This window comes from Astatotilapia calliptera, chromosome 3 (genome assembly GCF_964374335.1).
Source record: "Astatotilapia calliptera chromosome 3, fAstCal68.1, whole genome shotgun sequence".
Lineage (NCBI taxonomy): Eukaryota > Metazoa > Chordata > Actinopteri > Cichliformes > Cichlidae > Astatotilapia > Astatotilapia calliptera.
The window spans coordinates 51,814,345-51,832,138 of record NC_137424.1 but is presented as its reverse complement, the minus strand read 5'-3'; the positions used below and the strand labels follow the sequence as shown (position 1 = coordinate 51,832,138).

Genomic DNA, 17,794 nt, shown 5'->3' with positions numbered 1-17,794 from the left:
GAGATCAGAAGGTGGACAGTACTCTTATAAACACACACACAATCGCAACTGTAACTAGTCCACATAAAATTATATGTGTATATGTCATATACATGACAATGTAACATGTCTCAAAACAAACATAAATACGATGCTTTTTGCTAAAGTGACTAAGACTTTGCATAAGATTGTGGTTACTTTGTTACCAAATGAAATATTTTTAATAACATAAATTTAACATGTTCATAATATTCTTTGTAACTTTTCTGTTACAGGGCCTGGTCGTATGTTTTTGTGTCGGTATTAGAATATGAACGAGACCATTATGTTCAAACAAACTCAAACAAAGGTTATTTATTTATTGAGTTATGCAACAAAAGCTAAATGTCACGAATTTAAAACGCTTTTGTACAAACTATAAATTTTGAATTTAAGTTCATCACTTCCAGCTGTAACCTAGTTTTGCTTTATGCACCAGAGTTACAGAGAAATTATAATCACATGTCGCTGACTTGGATATCTGTGAGAAAGTCTCACATTAAAGCAGATACAATATTTCTCTGATGTTCCTACAGCACATATAAATCAGCTTTTGCAGCAGTTTAATTTCACGGCTGGAGGTGCTAATGAAAAATCTTGTCTGCCTCTTCCAGCTGTGCTTTCTTTTTTTCTACTTCAGCAATGGCTTTTATAAAACCCAGTTTTTTGGGGGGTTTTCACCCTGCATCTTTAAACACGTTTATTTTTAGCTTATCGGTAATGTGCTACAGGAACACTATTGACTCTCGTGCTTTGTTTGTCTAACGTGGCACACCATCTACCATTAGTGTATTGATTAGAGATTCGGTGGCACAAATCCAGACAGATAGTTCTCGTTTGTATTCAGGCTATCTCTAAATTTCATTTCTAAATGTGCTTCTATGTTCAGATTCATTCAGTGAGCCTCGCTCATTCGACCAGAGTGCAAAAACTACACAGACAGAGAGAAACACGTTTTAAGTTATTGAGGGATATTTGTGACATTTGGCACTAGCATTTAAAACATCAAAATGACAAATCCTGCTGACTGCAGTGACGCCCTGACATTTAATTTCACAACAAACAAATAACATCAATGTTTTAGTTCAAGAGCAACAAGCCCTAACTTAAAAGAAAGACTGAAGAGCATTTAGTTTAAGCCAAAAAATTAGTCAGTGAAGTCAGAAACTACAACGAGTATAGTTGTAACTAAAAAAAAGAATCTTTATTTGTTCATAGTTCATAGCTGTTCTCTCAGACACTTTCTGTCCACTTCACATCTTTGACCTTAACCAAGCGGAGAACTTAAAAGTGAAGCCAAAGCTTACGTGTCAGATCTTCTCTGAGCAAGTCAGTTCTGTTAAAATTTCCAGCTTCAGCAATAAAATAAAGATATTTACAGCCAGGTTTTTAGACTTTGTAGCTAATTTGACCCTTCAAAATAACTGTAACTCCCCCCCCCCCTTAGATTTGCCTCTACAGTTTACAATTAGTGCACCTTGTTAAGCAAGTCTGTTATGATTAGCTGTAATTTGGTTCTCCGCCCTATAGAAGTCTGATAGGAGGTGAAAGCTAACAAGTACAGACCGTTCTCTCATGTTGTTGCTGTGAGTGTGCGGTGTGTCACCAATTTTATGTACAATGTAAGAACACATGACACACAGTAAACACACAATATGACTACCTTGCTGACACACTTCATCCCCTACCGCACTCACAAACACACACAATAACTCATCAACTTTACCTCAAAGCCTTTTAGAGCTTTACAGGTTTATTTGTTCTCCGTATGTGTGTGCGCAGTGTTTATGGGAATCACAGTGGATGTCTTCGTGCGTGTGTGCAACATCTGTCAGAGGAGGTTAAGATGAGAAGGACAAAACTGCACACACACACGAAATCCCCCAAAGTAGTTCACAGGGAGGCCTTGTAAAACTGAATATTTCCCGTCAGTGAGTCATAAAATATTTCCGTAACAGGCCAACGCTGCAGGTCCTCGGGCAAAATAACAACTATAGACATGAGTGTAAATAAATTACACATGCCTTACATTTTACAATTCTCCTTGTATTTTATTTTATGTAACCATGATGGTTTACATTAAATAACACTATATTCACAAATGAGATTCAAAATGTATAATATTTGTACTGTTACTATGTACAAGATACATAGTAACAGTACTGTGGGTTGGTGGGTAAACATGCATGATCATGTGTGTTTGTGTAAGTAAATGAGAATGAAATCAGTAAAGACTGACATTATCATCAATAAATAAAGAAATAATAATAATAATAAAAATACAAGGCTCCATTCATTACATATGCTGAGTCATTAGCTAAACAAGTCAATAAATTATTTGCAAGAGGCGAGCGCATCTAGACATACACTGGACAAGTAAAGGAAAAGGGGAGCAATTTATAATAATAATAATAATAATTATTATTGTTATTATTATTATTATTATTATCTATATTTTATTAGTGAATTATTATTATTACTGTTGTTGTTGTTGTATTTGCTTGCATTTTAATATACTGTTTTTAGATCTTCTTAAATATTTGTCATTTTTGTTTGCTAATGTGTCACATAAATTCAGTCCCACCAGCACTAATCTTTCTTCACACACACACAGGGTCTGTATGTGTGTGTGTGTGTATTTTTAATAAATACACACAAATAAATAAATAATATATATTAGGTAAATTATTCTATATTTTATTAGTGAATTTTGATTGACTGTTAGTGATGCAAAGACAGTGTGTACATGTGTCTAAATTACAACAATGCAACAATGAAGAAATCTGATCATTACTACTGCCTGAAAATTTTGATTAAATTACATTTAAATGTAATTACATTTGGTAATTGAAGTATCACTGCTTACTGCTACAGATTAAATAATCTTCTGCCTTTTAAATGACGAGTTTTAACCCACCAGTCAGACTTTTGTTTTGTTTTGTTTTTTTAAATAAAAAAATGATTTTTTTTATATCTCTATTTTCTTATTTATGGCTTTAAAACACTCATGAGGGTGTAAATTAAATTATTTAAATGCTTAAATGATTTCTCTGTCTACAAATATTTTGTTTAATAAAAAAAATTATGAAAACAGAGGAATTCATAGTTATCAAGTTAGATGTGAGGAAGTGAATAATTTTACTGTCAATTATACTCATTACATACAATAACACGGTTATAATAACAAGGTTCAAAGATGCATTGTTTTCATCTAAAACTCCTGGACGTGACACGAAGTTTAAAAAGATGGAAAATTCTGAATGTGACAAAGAGTCAGTGGCACAGCTCCATGAAGATATTATTAATAAAGTGAACCTCCTTATGGATTAATAAAGTATTCTGATTCTGAAAGAAGTAAAAATTTCAGCTGTTCAAAAAGAAACACCCTCTGTATGAGAGTGTGTAATACACAGGGGAAAGGTGCAGCGCTCGTGAGCCTAAAGGACTGCAGAGCTAAATCTACTTGATCTAAATGCATGTGCGCGTTTGGAGACTGTAAAGTGAAACTGATGCACAGTTTAGGAAAGTTTATTTTATGTATTATCTTCCAAGAAAGATTATAAGAAACAAAATAACAGGCATGAGAACATAAAATACAATAAAATGAGAGTTTTTTTCTAAAAGGGGTCATTTGTGTGTGTGGTGTGTGCGTCACTCAACCTACATAGATATCCACGTTGAGGTGGGTGTGTGAGTGTCGGTAAACAGTGATGACAGCTTTTCTGTGACCCACTTACAGACACGGACGAACAGAAATGTTTGTGTACACTTAACAGGATGTTTAAAATAAAATTATTGCTCCTTCTTAAAATCCATCACCTCACCGATGGCCTGTTTAGGATTAGATTTATATTATATTATATTATATTATATTATATTATATTATACATGACTTTTGTATGGAAATATGTCATGAAAATCTTATTAGATACATGTAATAGTCATAGTAATAATGATGAAAATAATAATATTCTTACATTTGAATATGATTTCATTCTACAGTTATAAAAGCTTGTAGTCCATAAACCTATATTTAAAAATAAAGTTTTAATCTTAACACTACCTGCCACCTCATCCTCTCTCGTGGCCGGTGTGGATGAATTTGCCTCTAAAAAGCTCAAGAGTCACCTTATAAACTCCATATCTGTAAACAGAAAAGCCACAGGGGGAAACAGTGAATTTAAGAGCGGATAGATTTATTTTACTGCCAAAGTTCCAGTGACTTCAGTCAAAACTAAATTGAAACTTTTTACTGTTAATACTTTGAAAGCTATAAGACTGCTAAAAGATTTACTTATTACCAAAGAAGGCTCCTTTTAATTTAATAGCAAAAACACGGATCACAGCCAATGAAGGAGGCCTTTATTGACATCTTTCTCCTCTAATTCCCAGTTGTTCTGCTTTACAAAAGAAATACGAAACAATTATATATAACAATTTTCAATATACAGGGGCTGATGAGGCTGAACTCATTTCTGGGAAGAGGACTTGAAACGAGGTCCTGTATTACCAGATCCAAGGCATTAAAAATCAAAAAAAGATTTATATCAGGTACCAAGACTTCGACTTTATAGCAGTTTTATTGTGTTATCTGGTACTCCCAAAAGGCCTTCAACTTTAATAAAGATGTAGAAAAAAAGTTCATTATTTAACTTTACATCATAAGGATTTTTTTTCTCATCACACTAAATGAACAAATGGTGCAAATTAAAACATAATAAAATATTTAAAACAGAGCATCATTATCCTGGGTTTATTTTTATTCATTAAAGCAGGCTAATGGGCTACATGTGTTTTCCTCTTGATGTGATCTTCCGATTGTGACTCTTAGTAAAACTGAGTTTGAGCCCTTTACCTGTGTGCTTGTTGTGAGTGTGACCTCTGCTGATCTTTAAACCCACATTAAAGGTCATTTACATCCATGAGTGGATGCTTTCAGGCCAAGACATCAACTGGTCATTGATGTGGAAATATATATAAAGTGAACTTTTGGGTGTTTTTGGACAACTATCATAAGGTCTGAATTTTGGTTTCACAATTTTTGTTGGCATTAATAGAGTTTATTAATTCAATTGTAGTCTTTGTAGTTCAGTCACAGACATTACAAGTAACAAAGAAAAATAAGTTGAATATAAATGTGACAATGAGCACTAAATGCCAACAATGAAGAAAATAGACCTCCAATGTCCTCAACTCTGTCATGAGGTGATCTGTATGTGTAGTACAGGGCATGCTGTGATTGGTTGACCTGCTTGGCTTCATGCAAATTTCAAAATCTTCCTCAGAGGAATTCCCTCGGAGTGAAGTCAAGGAAAACTTAACCTGGACGCCCCAAAGATCACTGCACGCAAAGCAAATAGAATTAAACCTGCTTACACCCCTGCTTATGTGCTGTGTGCATATTTATAGAGATACGTTTGTTAACTTTACTGTGGGCAATACAAACATAAAGAATCATGTCAGAATTTCTGCCCATTCCTGTAAACTTCATGCATTTGGGAGAAAAAAAAAGGGATAACAGCTCCATCTGTTGGACTCAGTGGGTTAATGCACTTCAACAGCTTAGGAACATCATTCAAATTTAGGACATGATTAAAATGTCAACATCAGCAGATAAAAGCACATTTTTAAAAAGTAGCAGCCGCAGTTTAAGGTTTTAAGGAGTTTTGTAAGGAAACATTAATACTAACAGTTAGCGTTCGGCTCCAAAAGGTCTGTTTTCAGAGCTTTTGGAAAGAACAACACTAGGTTTTTATTTTTTTTAGGTTTTTTTTTTTTTTAGGTTAATCATCTGCTAGCACAAAATGACCAAATCCAGTTGTCTTTGCAGGTCTGTAGGTCTTTTGGAGCTTTTGAACTTTTTAAAAAAAAACAAACAAATTCTTCAAAGTTGTTACTTAACAACTTACTTTTAAAAAAACCAAAACTAGCAATAAATAACACTACACAAAATATGCATTTTACTTTATTATTCATTTTCACTTATATAAAATGACACTTTTCCATTACAACACTTTTTCTTTCACACTCAACATCAAGAACGTAACGTCACAACACCTCTACAGTTACATCCAACAAGGTCAACCCCTTTGTCCATTAAAATTGTTTTTTTATTTACCTTTTTTTTTTTTTTTTTTTTAAACAAGCATCTAATTTCCTGCTGAAGAATGCAGCCCGGCATAGTGCCGTCACATTATCCAGATTTTTTTTTTTTTTTAATGCCGTGAAACAGATTTACACAAAGAACAACACACAGACAGACACACACAGGAAGAAAAAGTCCTGTAGATTAAGGTTGAATACTGAGATTTTACATTTATTCTGTTTAAATCTTATACGTAGACTGGTGTTTACCCAAAGTTAGTTTATGTATTTGTACATTTGTTATATTTTTGGGACGTTTGGGATAATAATCATTCAGGGTGACCTAACCTGCTTTTTAGTGATCCATAATTTCATCAGCAGTATATTCACCTACAAAGTGCTTTTAGCCAGAGAGGGTTTACAGTACAGTCATTGCACACTGGAAAGTAAGGGCTTTCTTCTGTCTGCAGATCATTCACATTCAGCATCCACCTTGCTTCAACAGGGACCATGAAACCACACGGAAACCACAACAGCAGCTTCCTCCCTCCAGCATAAAGCTCGTTGTGGTTAGCTGCCAAGCTGAAGCTCAAAACAGTGTCCCATCAGAAATTCTATTTAAGTCTCTTTTTCCTCCCCCACAGTGCAAAGCATATTTAAATCACTTAGACGTGCTCCTCCAAGTCTCTAGCGACACGTGCAGGACTCTGCCACCATGTCGTCCAGCTCCTTGTACTCCACCTTCTTCTTTTGCACGACCAGCACGCTCATGGGCATGTACTTGTAGGGCACGCAGGACGGAGGAGGGACGTCCCCGACGCCCAGGTCATTGATGAGTGTCTGGATTATGGCATGGTTGGGGGAATGGTAGCCATAGTGGAGCACCCTCGGGCAGTCGCCCTGGCAGAACCGAGGGTTGTAGACGGGCGGGGCGATAAAGTAGTGGCCCCAGCCGAGTTCATCGAAAGACAGGCGGAAAGAGTGGAGCTTGCATCGGTTTTTGGGTGTGTTGGTTTTGTGTTTGTAGCTGGGGATATCAGAGACGATCAAGGATGAGGTGGGGGTGGAGAAAGATGAAGAGGAAGTGGGGGCATTCTTTAGTGCGTCAAGTGAAGGATCCTGAGGCTCTGAAGAATCTTTGGAGCGACGGCGGCGGTGAAGCGAAAAATGCCACTGCCCAATTTGCCTCATGATGCCTTCCCCTTCCGTGCCAAGCAGTTCTCCCATCCAGTCCTTCACCTCCCTCTCCTCCTCCAGGTACAGAAGAAGAGAGGGAACTTCGAGGTGAGGTTCACCGATCCAGCGTGTCCTCCCTCGAGACAGAATCCTCCACCACCGCAGGAGGCCGTTGCTCTCTTCAGCTAGCTCAGGTTCTGTGCACCAGTACTGGGCAGTGAGGGTCAAGTGCCTCCCCCGGCCTCGATCCTTCCCACGCAGGACGTGGCTGCTGATGTGTGCAGTGATGTCCGTCTCCGTCCACCGCTCGTGAGGCTCCAAGGTGACCAGACTCTCTGCACCCAGCGCGGTGATCTGAGCCCTGCAGCGGGGCGGCTGGACGGCCTGTTCGCTGCTCAAGTTTGTGGAGGAAGAAGAGGGCGGAGAAGAGCGAAGGTGAACAAAAGAAGCTCTCACCAGTCGCTCTGAGGGGAGAGTGTCGAGGTTGTACTGCACCGTGAAGGTGTAGCAGTGGTCTGAAGAGGAGGAGACAAAGTCAATAAATCAGCATCAATCATATCGATCCCTCACTGACTGCTTCAAGTCCTTTGAGCAAAGCAGAGCCAACATTAATATATGTAAAAGCTGTTGTGCAGTACAAAATAATGTAGCGTTTAAGTCTGAGTTTCAGGTTCACAAGTTCTTAAAGAGATTTTTACAAAATGTACTTAAATGCATCCTGAAGATGTTCCAGCTGCTGAAACAGCTTAAATATCACTTAAATATTTTTATAGTAAAAATGTCTGTCCGACAAATGTGAGCCCCCCCACCCCTTAATCATTGAACCCAATTAACTCTGCTTTATATAAAACATGGGTGTAGTGACAATTCTGTTCAGTCAAACTACTTTTTTGCAGCCCCTGCTGACCACTAGGAAGATTTAAGACTCGTCTGTAGTCCAGTTCACCCTGGACTGATCACCAAGCTTTCATAGCCTAACCTAACACACAGACAACTGCTCATATTTAGATTCACCAGTTAACCTGACCTGTGTTTGGACTGTGGGAGAAAGCTGGAGTAAAAGGTGAGAACCTACACAGACACACGGGACTCACAACAGATGCACTGCATGAAAAGTGGGCAGTCTTATTTACTTACTGCAGCACCTGTGGACACGCAACACTTTGTATGACGTTTGGCTGTTTTGTATTAATGGTATATTTTTATTAATATTTCCCCAAACAAACCTCTTCAGTTATCCGAGTAAGTTATCTGACTAGTTTTAGTTCTACGTGGCAGCTGTTTGCCAAAGGTAGCTTTGCTGTGTTTTAACTGCTTCCTGTGAGGTCGCTGGAAGGTCACACGTGGTTACCACAATACTGAAAAATACATCAAAATCCTTTTTCAGTCACACAGAAACACGAACTAAACTTAAACGAATATCATGGGGAGGCTGGTGTTAAAATAAGCACATGAGTATTACACATCATCTGAGCTCCAATTGACCGGAGACAGAGGTAAAAATCTAATTAACTAAAGGGCAGTTTATTTGGCATGATTTCTTTTCTTTATTTAAATTTAGTCACTGTATGAAACTAATCCTCGGATTCTGTAAATCTGCGGCCACATAAAAACCCCTCCAGCCATTAGTTCGATACTTTTAACAAGATTAGTCAGCTGTTCTTCACCTCCAGACGCGGGCAGGTAGTGCACCGATGACGCCGTGGGCCTCAGCAGGCGCACCGTGTTGGAGCCGAACTTCCGGTGCTGTTTGGGCCTGCCGTCCGGTTCGGCTGCGCTGTGGTACAAACTGAGCATGAACTGCAGGTTCTGGTCCGCTTTCTGCTCGTCGGTCAGCGGCCTGTGGTGGTGCGCTCCTCTGTCCTTCGCGCTTTGGTGACTCCGACGACTGCGCCTCAGCGTGGGCTGGTGAGAGGCCATGTTCTGCCCACCGCAAGTGGAACAGAGCAGGAAGACGAAGCAGGACAGGGCACAGACACGAAGGAAGCCTAAGCCGCGTTTGGCACAGGTCGCCCTCATGTTGGATATAAAACCTCTGGCGCTAGCGAGCTCCACCAACGAGGCTAGAGTTGGCAAACATCGTCCGCGCGGCCTAAAGGCGTCATTTACAGGCTCACCTGCTCGCTCGCCATTTTAGACCTTACAAACAACTTCCTGAAATTGGCGGTGACCCCAATTAAACCTTCGGACGTGCATGAAAGGAAGCCACGTGAGTGTGCGTAAAAATGATGTGACGAGATCCTTTTATGATTTTTATAGCACAATTTAAAAATATTCAGACTCAGAGTCAGATGTGTTAAAGGGCTCCAATCAGAATTTGATTTGGGACCCACAGCTACACCCACATATCTCTCTATCCACTTCAGCACCCCGGCAGTATTAACTTTATATTGATCATGTTTGATCGTTGGCATCGATGCCACTGTCAGGGCTGACCGGTGTGTTGGGAAGCAATTAAATAAACAAGCAAAAACAAAATTAGGTGTTTTAATTGCTTTTCAAATGAGCAGCAAATGATTTAAGACAAATCTAAATATGATTTTCTTACATAAATCGCAAATGCAAAAACAGACGTTATGCGTTAAAAGGAATTTAAATAGGTAAACCCAGCACAATCATTAAAATACAAAATATTTAAGTAGACATGCTTGTTTTATGATTATTATGATTAAGATTATTATGATTATTATGATGTAAAGTGTCGTAACGATATTGTTCAAGAGTATTTTTGTACAGTTACTACAACAATTTCACCGCTTCACTTGCAGCCTCCCGTTTTCATTTTTAATTCACAGAAATAAGTTTGACTGTATTTATTTCAAAAGCATTGAGGCTGCAGGCCTGTGTCACTAGTTGCCAACTAGGATCTAGTTCCTTCAGCCTTTGAATCTTTTAAGCCAAGATGCGACAGAAAGTTTGTTTTTGTTTTTATTGTGGATAGGACATAAAAAGAATTAGAAGTACAAAAGTAGTGTGAAATGACGCACTTAGCAAGATTGAACAAAGTGTCTAGAACGTGCATGAAAATAAAAAATCCTCCTTAGTGGGTGAAAAAAGCAAATAACTATTACGTGAATTTCGATGTTTTCATTTTATAATGTAATCAAAAGCAAACCAGTAAAACCATTAGACTGTTTATGATCTGTTGTAATACACATGGCTATATTTGATATCCGTATTACTGCTCTACCCAGCAGTCATTTGTGTATGTGGTTTTCTTTTCCATGTATTTTAAAATGACACATGTCAAGTCATTAATTTTTTTTGTGTGTCTATATTTTTTCAACAGGTAATCCAAGAATATTTTTTTAGTTCTTTTCCAGATGTACAATTACAGTGCCCATTGTAAAAGTTCATGAAGCCATATTTTATTTACAATAGAACACAGAAGAAATATCAAATGTTTAAACTGGGAAAATGTATTTTTTAAGAAAAAAAGGGTAATTTTTTAATTTGATGGCAGAAACATATTTCAAAAACTTAGGACGGGGTCATGTTTACCACATATTCAGCTGCTCAACACTCCTGGGTTTTCTCAAGGAAGCTCCAATTCCATAGGCACTAATGCAACCACATATTATTAGAGATGGAGGCTTTTGCATTGAGTGCTGATACCAAACTGGATGGTTCTTCTCCTCTTATCTGGAGGATGTGACATCCATGTTTTCCTAAAGAATTTCCCTTTTTGTTTTCTGGAAGTGCTCCCGTGCCCATGCAGTGATTTTCAGGCTAGAATCATGAGGGCCTGAAGATCACGGACATCTCATATTGACTTAGATATACACACAGATTTCTCAAAACAACATAAGTTTAGTTTAGCACCAGGTTTATAATCTTGCTAGCTAGTTAGTGTTAGCCTAGCTTGCTGCTGCCACTGGGCTCATGTTATTTAAAAATTAACACCACAGCCTTAAAAACCTTACATAAAACTATGTCGGTGAAATTTTCTGTTGATTGTTTGAAATAAAAAAGTGAGATAAGAACCCAGACAAAATTCTTCGGGAGGTGCAGCCGTTAGGGGTGGGGTGTGGGGGGTATTTTCAATCCATAGCCATAACTAACTAACTAACTAATTATATATATCATGTTTAACCTGAGTAGCAAAAGACCGCAGGGGATTGAAAACAATAAGCCAGGAGTTAGCTGTGCTCGCGGACTCTTATCAAGCCTTGACCTCCTGGTCAGCTATCGCGCTGGTGGATAAAACGTGGAAGCACTTTTGTAAATATGTGATATTTTGATAAATTAAGTAGATATTTGAGCATTACACAGCTACATTCTCACCTGAAAATATCTTAAAAGGTTATTTTGTGACCCAGAAAGGGTAATCTAGGGAAAAGGAAGATCGCATTTGTGGCGGTTGTCGGAGCCGTGCGTACTTGTAAGCGCGGCAATGGCGTAGGAGCGCGGCTAAAAAAACTTATTACTTTTTCTGGGTCACAAAATAAGCTTTTAAGATATTTTCAGGCGAGAATGTAGCTGTGTAAAGTTCAAGTATCTGCTCGATTTATCAAGACATCACATATTTGCAAAAATGCTCCGACGTTTTCGGAGACGTCCATTTTTTCATGCTTTGTGGCAGCTTTTGAACATCTGTGACATCTATTAATGGCAAATCTAGCCTTTATTTAACAACATAAGCAAACTCTATGTTGCAATGATTGCATAGCCATTAAGGATCAAATCGGTTTCTGTTTTTTCTCCCTCTGCTTGCTTCTTACTGTCTTTGAGGCTCGGGACCAGCACTCCTACTGTTGGACAGAAAGACATCAGTAAGTATTTTGGTTTTCCAATATATTAGCAACTGTCAGTGACATTTATATTAATCAGGCTGAACTTTAATCATACTTTAGATCAGCCTGTTTTCCTTATTGTTTTATTTGTGCTTTGGTTTGGGGAAGTTGTTTCTTTACTGATCTTTTTCTGTCTTCTGTTATTAGACTTGAGATATGACTGCACTAGGCTGTTGCTGGTGACTCCAGTTAAGACATGCTGTGTAAGTAAACAAACAACAACAGTTTGGTCTGCATTTCTTGAAAGATCACATCCCCCAAACTTAGTTATAGTGAAGTCTGCAAGTTTTCTAACAGCAAAATTTGTTTTGTGCCCAAATCATTTTGCACATCATTAGAATGAAAGTTATTGGCCATGTTTGTATAACCCTTTTTAAAATGATGCTTTCATGACATTATTGTGTGTTGGGTGGTGGTCACGGCTATCCAGACTGACAAGTGGGACATTGAATGTCACCTCTCTGGTGGGGAGGGAGCCTGAGATTGTCTAAATTGGAGTCTGTTCTATACCAAATGAAGAAAAAATGTTTTAAGAAAGCAATTAAGTTCATGTTCCAAAAAATATGATTGTTTGCTTGCAGGACACCATGAGTCCTCCGTCACAGATGGTGTGGTCAGTGAAGATGGTCGCCTGCAGGTTCAAGCTCATTGCATCTCCAACCCACATCCACTGCCGCTGTACTTAAGGGAAGTTAAAGACTTTCTTCTGCACCTACATTTGGATCACCTCGATCCATGATAGTCATTCAGGCAGTAATGCCTGGACTGGAAACCAGCATCCTTAAAATATTACAACATTCCAGCTCCTGTGTTGGAATGAAAAACAAATGTGTTGTTTAAATCAGAGACTGCACTTGTGACAGAACAATAAATATATTTTATTTTGATTATATAAGTAATGTAATTACGAAACAAAGTTGTGGTAGACCTAAACTTATTTTCAGAATAATTACATCTGAGACTTTTTTTTATTGTAAGATTATAACAGTGATGGCAATATAATTGTTTGTTGTTCAGCAGAACAGTGTCCAGTATGTTGGCTGTTATACTTTGTTGTGTTTGAAAATAAAAGTTGGGCTCATTTTAACATCATTACAAAAAGTGTTGTTAATTATTTTTAATCATATTCAGGTTACCACAAATAGTTTTTTCATTTAGTTGAACTTGAAATGTTTGTCAGTATAAACAATTAATATTGTACAGTCAGAAATATCAAGTTATTCTTAATACTGCAGACTTACAATGAATAAGTTGTTCTAACAGTCATCTTAAGTAAGCTTTACTAAATTTTTTTGAGGCAACGAGTTTACATAGTTTTTTTGAGTTCGGTGAACTAACAAGGTTGTACAGTGTACTCAAAATGAGTAAGTTGCCCTAACTTAATCATCTTAAGTAAAACTTAATTCAAATGTTTTTTTGTGAGTTCTGAGAACTAATTAGATTTTACAGTGTCCGTCTTTACTTCTTAGAAACTTTGAATCGCTATCATAAATACCTAATCACGTTACTGACATTTTAACAATCAGTTTAATTAGCTGTAAATTTTCTTCGACCTTTGTTTGTACCACTTCATTTTCCAGCCTTTCCTAACTTTTTTGAGATATGTTGCTGCCATGAAATTCAAAATGAGACAATTTTGCTCAGGACAAAGTAAAATATCTCACTTTAAACATCTGAAATATTTTCTGTGTTATACTGTGAGTAAAATATGGGTTTATGAGGTTTGCATATAATTGTATTCTGTTTTCATTTGCATTTTACAAAGTGTCACAACTTATTTGGAATTGAAAAATCAGTAAACTATATATTTACTGGTCATGCTGAACCTCAGTAGCACAATTTTAAACAGCATAGATAAAGGATGTAGTATAAATAGGAAGGCAGGCATGGCTTTTCTCACTGTTTGGTTTAGTTTTTCACTAGCTGTTTAGTGTTATTTTTCTATATGAAAAGCTTTTTACTTTCACATTTCTGACAAATTGCTACAGTCTAGTCAGCAGTTCTAGAAGCTAAATGAAATAATTACCTGCAATAGAGTATGTCTAACTTTAATTTTCATAAATGAAAAATGTTCTTTTATTCATTTTGCAGTTTTCAGACAGTTATTCACAGCAACATGGTAAGCATCCAAGAAAAAGTTCTTCCAGCTTTAAGTTAACCCTGTTGGTTTCCTCCTCTCAGCTATAAGGTAAATACACATAACAGACAGCACTGCCCTCATTTTTTTCAATAACAAACATTTATTTTTGCTTTAAACCAGTTGTCTGCACCATTAGATGTGCCCTGAGTTGGACATCTGCCAAGGTCATCTTTTGAAATAATTGCAGTGCCTAAAAAGAAAACACAAAAAAATAATACAGAATACAAATTTTAGGATTGTCCAAAATATTCTTGTTTTTGGAAATATTTTGTTTTTTTCATGTTGCCAGTAGATTAACAGAGTGGTGACCTATATTGGGTCGTTCATGCCACATTAGGGTTAGGGTTAGACACTTCACCCGTTGGTGGGCATGCAATTGAATTCACAACTTTATGTTACTTTCAATAAAGTATTTTCCAATGTCTATAGTCTAGCTCTCTTTTGATGAAAATTCTATTTACTGAATAATGAAGACATAAGAAGGATTTTATATATTAAAGAAATTAATGGCCCAATTACCTCAGTCGGATTCGTTTTAGACCCACAGAAAAAATGAAAATAACAACAATAAAAAAACTTAAATGATTCTTCACCCTCAATAAAAATGAAGAAATAATTCTGAGTAAAATTCAAATCAAATAAATTCAATCATATGTTTATTTATATAAATAATGATTCATTAATGAAAATGTGCTGGTATTATTATGTATACCACTCAAGTACATTTCATTTGAAAAGATTCCATTAAATTTACTATTTTAAATTGCTCTTGGAAAAATGTACCTGTACATTACATTTGCATAAATCTTTTATTTTGAATGTCGACTACTAAAAAAATGTTATTTGAGAACCTTAAAAAGTACTTTGGCAAAACTTGTTTTTATTTAGTTATCTCAATTCTGACTTGGGGATCAGAGATTTTCATTTAGTCCAATACAAAAAGTTTAATTCAGTATTTATATTGCCTAAAGTGACAAAAAGTGAGCTTTATACAGTAGGGTAAAAAAAAAAAACCCAAGTAAAACCCCTAACTATAAGAGCACCAATTTGTGAAAGTGGGAAGGAAGAACTCTTGTTTATCAAGAAGAGACCTTCAGGAGAATCATGCTTATGTTCTGTTGTGACGAAATACAAACTACAGTGAGAATGGATAAATCTACATGACATATAGTAGTAGTATGAGGGATAAATGAAGTGTAAGAAAAATGTCTGGTGCACCATGGGAAGTCCTCCAGCAGCCTGAACTGGTGTAACTGAGGGAGGATTCAGGGTTACCTGATCCAGCCCTAACTGTATGCTTTATCAAAAAGGTTTAAAACTTAAAGTAGAGATACTGTCTGACTTACAAATCCAAACTGGGAGCTGGTTCCATAGAAGAGGGACCTGAAAGCTGAAGTCTCGCCCTCTCATTGTACTTTTAAATATTCTAGGAACAACAAGTAAGCTTGCAGTCTGAGAGCAAAGTGCTCTAATTGTCAGGGTCCTGGGACTGGGCGACCCAGGATCCCTGGGCAGTCATCGACCTGTGTATTATTATTATGTATTTTTGGTGTCGTTTCTCCTTCTCTGTGCGTGTACATATGTGTGTTTCTCTGTGCTGTGTTAGTCTGTGTCCCACTCATATGTTTAGGCGAGGTATGGGTGTGTATGTCTGCGGGTGTGCCTGGAGGATGGAGCTCGGCCACCTGCAGGCCTGAGGGGTGTGGCCCTGCAGAGGGACTGGCCACACCCGAAGCCACACACCTGCCGCTGATCAGGGCTCGTCGGGGGAGCTACTTAGGAGAGTCTTGGAGCTCCCACCGACGCGGGATCATTGAGTTATCGTACCAAGTTAGTGTGTCAGCATATGTCTGTGTTGTTCGTATATGCCCGCCGAGGGTTAGTGTTGACGGCTGCCTCTATGGTTTCCCTGCAGGAGGAAGAGTGGTCCAGAAAGGCAGCACGCACGGGGTGTGCGGAAACACAACAGCGGGGAGCACGAGCACGAGCACAGACGTCGGAGGGAAGCACGCACACGGGGTTCAAGAGAGCAACGGGGAGTTATTGTGTTTACAGTTTTTCACTGTGAATAAAGAGCACTGTTTGCATCGCAGAGTCTGCGTTTTGGGTCCTCCTTTCCCCACATCCCCACGGTCTGCCAGCCAGACCGTGACAGAATGATCCCGCCAACCACCATGGACCCAGCAAACTCAGGAGTTGCCACGGAGGAGAGATCGCTCACGCAGCTATGGGATTACTGCCGGAGCGTAATCCAGGCTGTAGACCCACCCAAGAGACATATACAGGTAGTGTTCTTTGACAATTATCTCTCATCCACTACCTTCACCACGAACATTCTGGACATTAACAAACTTAGGCACCTGGTCGCTAGTTTAAGGGAGAGCTCGAGTTTTGAACTATTTGGCTTGGGTGGTCCGAGCATGGACAGTTCGGCTGCTCTCCTAGAGACTCTAGCCGCTTGGTTTTTCACGCGTCGGCGGAGGGCTTTCCCGTCGGTGCTCGCGGCACAATCGTTTGATCCGCCGTTACGGAAGGCATGCCGCACTCTCTACCATCATCCCATTACGCCTCAACCCACTCCTGCGGTTTCAGCCCAGTCAGCTGGCAACGGACCAACAGCGCTCATCACCGCAGTGAGTAAACCCGACTCGTTTGTGTCTATTAATCATGTCATTGAAAATCACAACCCAGATGAACAGCAGAAGACTGTTTCCATACACCCGGCCCCGCCTTCACGGAGGAGAAGGCGTCCTCGCAAGCAGCGCTCAACCACATCCACACTCACTCCTGTGCTGGTCGAAGACTCAGGACCAGCGGCTCTGGATGCCACAGTGAGTAAAATGGACTCTGCCGGTGTTATAAATTCCCTTTCTGTAAACATAAAAATAGAAACTGTTTGCTGTACCTCCAAAGACCCAGCAAATATTCCCTCTGAGACTGTAAGCTGGGAGCTAGGGAGTTCCGAGCATACAGACCCAAGTGACTTTTTGGCTCAGTCTGGCCGCATGGAGACGGAGGTTCTCCCCAGGGCTTCCCCAGAGACCGTACTGGAGGTCTCAGTTGCCTCTGGACCCCTGGAATTTGTTGGGCCAGCTGTAACATTTTCATCCTCTCCACCCTTCATAGTAGCCATCTCACCCTCACCTCAGCCTGCTGCCCAGCTGGTGGCTCAGTCTTCAGTCCTGTCAGCCTCTCACCGTCATCCTCAGTTGGAGGTCAATATGCCGGCCGGGCCACCTCTGCCATCATTTCACCCATCTGTCCCTGCATCGCTGTCCAGTCTACCGGGAGTGGCTGCCACACCATCGTCGCCTCCGGATCATCCATCTATGGCTGAAGCGCAGCCGTCAACTCATCCGCCTGCAGTCACCCCTCAGCCGTCTGCTTCACTGGCCGCTACCTCACCACCCGCACCTGCCCTGCCCGAGTGGGAGCTCTGCGGGCCCCAGTGGGTGCTCAGCGAACGGGAGGAGCTCGCGCTGCCGGAGCAGGAGCTCGCGCTGCCGGAGCAGGAGCTCGCGCTGCCAGCCGAGCAGGAGCTCGCGCTGCCAGCCGAGGAGGAGCTCGCGCTGCCAGCCGAGGA

At 39.3% G+C, this 17,794-nt stretch overlaps 1 protein-coding gene across 1 annotated transcript; it reads right to left on the bottom strand.

Moving 5' to 3' along the window:
* Nucleotides 1-5,967: 5,967 nt before the first annotated feature.
* bmp15 (bone morphogenetic protein 15) lies at nt 5,968-9,731 on the bottom strand. The gene is made up of 2 exons (XM_026162595.2): nt 8,946-9,731; nt 5,968-7,793 (listed from the first exon to the last, which is right to left on the bottom strand). Exons 1-2 carry the CDS (start codon nt 9,295-9,297, stop codon nt 6,790-6,792), a joined length of 1,356 nt encoding a protein of 451 aa, XP_026018380.2. The 5' UTR covers nt 9,298-9,731; the 3' UTR covers nt 5,968-6,789.
* Between the last annotated feature and the right edge of the window lie 8,063 nt (nt 9,732-17,794).